Here is a 6000-nt window from a genome sequence, read left to right as displayed (position 1 = left end):
GGGAAAGAGAGTAACTCACCCTGCGAATGCAGCTGTAAGGCTTCCCCGCTGCTGACACCTTTTTTTTTGTTTTTTTCTTTCTCTAGTTGTAAAACTCCAACGACCTGCTGCTTTCTTTTCCAGAAAATGAGGCCATCTTCTTATGGCACTGGGAGAAAAATGGGGTGGTGGGTTACATTGAAGCTTTCTTCCTCTCTGCTGAAATGTTCATGGATATCAAAGTTTCAGGGACTTAATGTTTACCCACGGGTGCTAGCTAGCAGGCCTTGGGGAAGTAAGCGCACTACCTTTTTCTGTTTCTCTCTCCAGAGGGACTGAAGGCAGGATTGATTTCAAATACACTTTAAAGCTTCTTTTGCTCCTTGATTGAGACCTCCGGTAGCGTGACAGTGTAGCTTTGTGGCTGCAGGGCAAACCACCTCAGGGTTATGGAGCATCGAGTGCAGCAAGGTGGGGAGAAAAATGAGAACTAAGCCTGTGCCAATTCACCTGTGAAGTCAGCCTCAGCTATGTAAAAGCTTTCTTAGGTTATAGCAAACTATTGTTCAATTGTGGGAATTCTTGTGTTTAAAAGGTGGTTTTCTGGTGAGTATTGGGTGATGGACTAGCAGAGATTTGCGTTATGTTGCTGGCATGCCTGGAGTCTTCCTCACATCTGCATTTAGATGGTTGTTTTTTAGTTTAAAATAGCTTTTTATTGGTTTGCTCCCTTTCAGACCTGCTGCTCGTTCCTCTCATAGATGTGTATTTTGCAGTCCTAGAAGTCCTAGAGCCAGCTGTGGCAAAGCCAAACTTGAGTTTTCAGTGAGGAGCTGAAAGACCCCGTGGTAGAGATGATGGTGTAGCAGCCATCCTTCAATAACCACAAGTTTGTCACAGAAGGTGTTGAGGAAAGTATTTGCATTTAGTTGAAGATCTTGATTTATAGCTTCCTGAAGAAAAAAAAACAACTGTTAAGCAGAGCAATGGCCAAAGATACCTTGTTCAAGTTGCAAATTATGCATAGACTTAATAGCGATTAGAGGAGTTTTACACACCTGTGTAAAGATGTGTAAAATTAGTTGAGGAGGTCAGAAGAATAGTTTATTTGTTTTATGTTATAAAATATCTCCTATAACTGAAGGTTCTGATACAGATACTATTTATCACTCCTGACATACTGCAGTATTTGCCTCTGGGAATATAGAATTTGTGGTTTGTCAGATGGTTTTATTAAGTATTTTGGCGCTTTGTTTGCTATGTGACAGAACCTTACTTCTGGAGATGAAGCCAAGAAGATTGATGGAGTGTGGGCTTTACTTAGAAAGCTCGAGTGACCCCATAAAAGCTGTGTTAGAAAAAGATTAGCAAGTGCCTAAATGAAGCACTTGGGAGCTTGTCACATAGGGAGGTAAAAAAAATACCACTGCAAGACAGAGCGACACACACTTAAAATCAGATCGAACACACAATTCCTTTGCTTTCTGCGTGTGACAGATACACAGCCACCCTACTGGCTTCTCCATAGGTAAGGTTGCACCATGAATGTAGGTGATCTAAATCTGCCCTGACACTGGGAAGAGCTGTTGTGCCTTCCCACCCTGCTGACACCTGCACCCAGGGACTGGGTCAGGGAGAGTGTCTTCCTGGGAACTCGACAAAAGGAGGTGAATGCCACAGTTGCCACATCTCAATAAATCAATGATAAAACTGCAGTCTCAGGTGTTCATCTCCTCTGTGCTGTCAAATCAGGACCTGCATTTAATCTATCATTTTACTTTTTTTTTAAAATCTAGCTCATAATATGCAAGAACTTAATCACCCAAGGGGCTGGGGAGTGAGGTTGTGACAGTAATTTCTTATCTGAAAGGAAAATACAAAACTTTTCAGACATGGCATGCCTTACAATTGCGTAGTTACAGTTCAATAAAAAAGAACATTAAACCTACCAATGTCAGAAAGCTAGTTTATCCACTGTGACTTGGCAGCTTGTAATCATGTTCAGTGGGCTGGGGGAAATTGCATTGTCTTTGATTTTATGATTTCTAAAGCAGTAGGAAGTGGCATTTTTACAACAATAGGAAGCCCTCCCCATGATAACTTAGTCTGTGTATTAGTTGAGGTCGGTAACAGCTGAGGATGGATCTGATTCAGCTTTCTAGAACTGGTCAAAGTTAGAGGCCAATACAAAAACAGTAACTTTTTTTACTCTGTCTCAGTTTCTTCAGGTATCAAAGCAGGTACAGTGAGAAACATGCCATGAAGTGGTTAATGCACAGGCAATGCCAGCAGTCCCAGTGTGCAGTTCCTGAGTTTCTCTTCCCTGCCAGACCTCCGTTCCTTGTGCTAGAGCAGACCCTCAAGCCCAACATTTGTGCATGAAATGGGTGCTAATGCCTGTCCTCGTTGCGGAGCTTGTTGGTGAGTTTTTCCAGAGCCCCTCACTGATGGTCTGCTTTGCTGTGTTGCCAGGTTGTGGAGGAGAACTCTCTGGCTCTTCTGGTTCATTCCACAGCCCTGGCTACCCCAACAGATACCCAAGCAATAGGGAATGCATCTGGTACATTCACACAGCACCTGATAGCAGCATTCAACTCACCATTCAGGAATTCGACATTGAATATCACCCAGACTGCAACTACGATGTTTTGGAGGTAAGAGCATTATATTTACTCCTCAAAAATACAAAAGTTACATGCTTTTCTGTCTGGGCCAGATAATCCCAAGAACTGCAGGAGCAGCACAAACAATTCTATGGCAATTTCCCATTTCTGCTGTGGTTAGTTAGGTTCCATAGATGTTGTCACAGAAGCCAAAATGCTCTTATTAATCAATAATTACACTAGGCACAGTATACTTCCTAACAAGAGACAAAACTGCTTTTAAAAAGCTCAGTCTTAAAAAGCCTACCTTTCACAAAGAACTAAGTGTGGGGTGCTGTACCACGGAGATAAAATTTGCTGATGTAAAGGAAGATAATGGATCACTGGCGTGATAACTAAGGTAAGACCTTGTGCAGGACCTTCCAAGGAAGTGGGGAGGTTTATAACCCTGAGCACTGAAAACTATGAACAAGCTTTGTACTCAAAAAAAAAAAAAAAGAGTAAAAGAAGAGGCAGTGTCCTAGTCAGCTTAGGGTGGTGGAACATGGAGAAAAGGGAGCTAAGAGTTTGCTGACCTTTAAGAGGCCCATAAGACTGGATGGTCCTGTTATATATGACATCTTTGTGTTCAGGAAGCAGCCAGGTGACAAATTCCAGCTAACAGATTTGAATAGACTTCCAGTGCAGGAAGAAGAGATAGGAAATAATTTCAGGAAGAAATTCTTTACAAGTATAGACTTTCTAGATCGCTCTCACTAGAAACACTTGAGATCACTAAGAGAGGTACAGTTGTTGAGTCTTTTGATGTTAATACCTGGATGACATTTGAATGTTTTTGTAATGAACCCAAGGGATGGGTTAAGAGATCTTGTACCACCCTGCTGGGGCCTTTCTTCTCCTCTTCTCCTGGGTAATGTGATGTGTGACTGGCATACAGCTAGACAGCTTTCTGTCTGCACCTACAGATACTCACTGCTGCCTGTTCTCACTCATCAGCAATATTCCTGGAAGACTTAACCCACATGCCAAAGCAAGTCCTAAATATACAGTTGCCAGATAGAATAATAGAATCATAGAATGGTTTGGGTTGGAAAGGACCTTAGAGATCATCTAGTTCCAACCCCCCTTCCATGGGCAGGGACATCTTCCACTAGAGCAGTTTGCTCAAAGCCTCATCCAGCCTGGCCTTGAACACCTCCAGGGATGGGGCATCCAAAGCTTCCCTGGGCAACCTGTTCCAGTGTCTCACCACCCTCACAGTAAAGAATTTCTTCCTAATATCTAGACTAAAACTGCCCTCTTCCAGTTTAAATCCATTACCCTTCATCCTGTCAATACATGCCCTTGTAAAAAGTCCCTCTCCAACTTTACTGTAGACCCCCTTCAGGTACTGGAGCCTTCACTTCTCCAGGCTGAATAACCCCAACTCTCTCAGCCTGTCCTCACAGGGGAGATGTTCCAGCACTCTGATCATCTTCGTGACCCTCCTCTGGACCTGCGTCCAAGAGCTCGATGTCCTTACTGCATTGAGGGGGCCAGAACTGGACGCAGTACTCCAGGTGGGGTCTCAAGAGAGCAGAGCAGAGGGGCAGAATCACCTCCCTTGACCTGATGGCCACGCTTCTCTTGATGCAGCCCAGGATCTGATTGGCCTTCTGGGCTGGAAGCGTGCACTGCTGGCTCATGTTCAGTTTTTCATCTGCCAACACCCCCAACTCCTTCTCCTCAGGGCCGCTCTCTATCCATTCTTCACCCAGCCTGTATTTGTGCTTGGGATTGCCTCGGCCCATGTGCAGGACTTTGCACTTGGCTTTGTTGAACTTCGTGAGGTTTGCATGGGCCAACCTCTCAAGCCTGTCCAGGTCCCTCTGGATGGAATCCCTTCCCTCTAGCACGTTGACTGCACCACACAGCTGGGTGTCATCAGCAAACTTGCTGAGGGTGCACTCGACTGCATTGGTAAGTATGACTGTGTGTCATATTGCTGACACCAATGCCTGTGAGTAGGTGACCTGTGTTGGCTGGTTTGGGTATTGATGAAGTCTGTTGTATTGCAGCTTCATTGTTGTTTGTGCCTAAAATGTCTAGATTGAAGCTAATCTGCCTGTAAGCTTCAGTTATGCCTCTGTTGCCCGGAGGAAGCCATTAAACAGCTACAAAATGTAAGTCTGCTGTGGTTGACCATTTCTCAAATAGTGCAAGGACAATGCCTACATCTGCAGGTGGTCACCCAGGAACCATCATGATCCCATAAGAGTACAGATGGCTGGCAACCATTTGTGTGACAACTTTTTGGCTAGTGGCGGGGGGGGTAGCCTAAAACCAATGAGTGGGTTGCTGCACACAAATTGCTTAAATAAGTTGTTTAAGAGGATCCTACAGTTTGCTGCCCTGTGTCCCTGAGCAAGGTATGCACCTTAGGTTTTGGGGTTTCTTTCTTTACCATTTCAAACTTAGTTCCTATGCTATACTTCTTTCCAACCTTATTCATCAGCATGGATGTCCACCTTGCTGTTTGAATTTCTCTGCCTTCCTGCCCTCAGAACTGGCATGCCTCTGAGTTACTTGTCTCCTCACCTCAGCTTATCCAGTTCCCAACACCTGTCTCTGATCTGCTGGCAGATAACCTAACATAAATCAACTTATTGGGGAAAATTGATTCATATCTTAATGTAAGATCAAAGGTTCTGCCTGGCAGCGAACAGCTTTCCCTGCCAAACTGCAGGCATTTGGTGAAGCTTTATGTACCTTGCCACACACACATTTTCTTGCTTTTGTTATGAAATTACACATTCACGGCATGATTGGTATAGTCTGCACAGAACAAATGATGACTGAGATTTCGTGGGGAAAAATAACCAACATGGTTAGCTATTTTTGGGAGCTGCTCTATCTTGTAATCTTCTTTCCTGTAGTTGTCTACATATGTCCAGGCTGAAAACCACACAAAGGTTTGAAAAATGTTAGAAAAAAAGAGGTTCCTGGTGTGCCTTTGACACAGTGTGTTTCAGTGATTACTAAGATTCCAAACTTCTTTCACTCTCACATTGTCTTCCCAAGAGTATCCTGTCTACCATTTTGTCATGTTTTGAAGTCTGTTTTTTCTCATAGTTATACTCCTGATTTCACTTTTTCCTTATCTCTGAATAGCGAGTTCTACGGCTTCCTGTTTTCTTTCAAGCCAGATAACTTTCCAGTTTTAACAGGAAGTCAAAATCAGTCCTGCAGCAGCTCTGCACCCTGCTATCCCTCCCTATCCTATAACTACTCTCTGACATAAGAAGCTGTGTTGTAATAAAAATTCCCCAGTAATCACAAAGCTTGCTCACCTGGATGCATTTAACTTTTGCTTATAAATGCCTTTGACCATTCGACCTGGCAGAGAATTGTAAGAAAATCCAAAGAGATCTTTCCCATT

General features: G+C 43.7%; 1 protein-coding gene across 1 annotated transcript in view; it reads left to right on the top strand.

Annotated features, from left to right (window-relative positions):
* Positions 1-6000, top strand: part of CUBN (cubilin (intrinsic factor-cobalamin receptor)) — a gene marked incomplete at its 3' end in the record, with an annotated part of 95765 nt that overhangs the window by 64652 nt on the left and 25113 nt on the right. The window contains exon 29 of the mRNA XM_010072660.1: positions 2452-2633. Within this exon, the coding sequence (XP_010070962.1) occupies positions 2452-2633 (182 nt within the window). The remainder of the gene's footprint in view (positions 1-2451; positions 2634-6000) is intronic.

Source organism: Pterocles gutturalis, unplaced genomic scaffold (assembly GCF_000699245.1).
Source record: "Pterocles gutturalis isolate BGI_N339 unplaced genomic scaffold, ASM69924v1 scaffold20346, whole genome shotgun sequence".
NCBI lineage: Eukaryota > Metazoa > Chordata > Aves > Pterocliformes > Pteroclidae > Pterocles > Pterocles gutturalis.
This window is presented reverse-complemented; position numbering and strand designations above follow the sequence as displayed.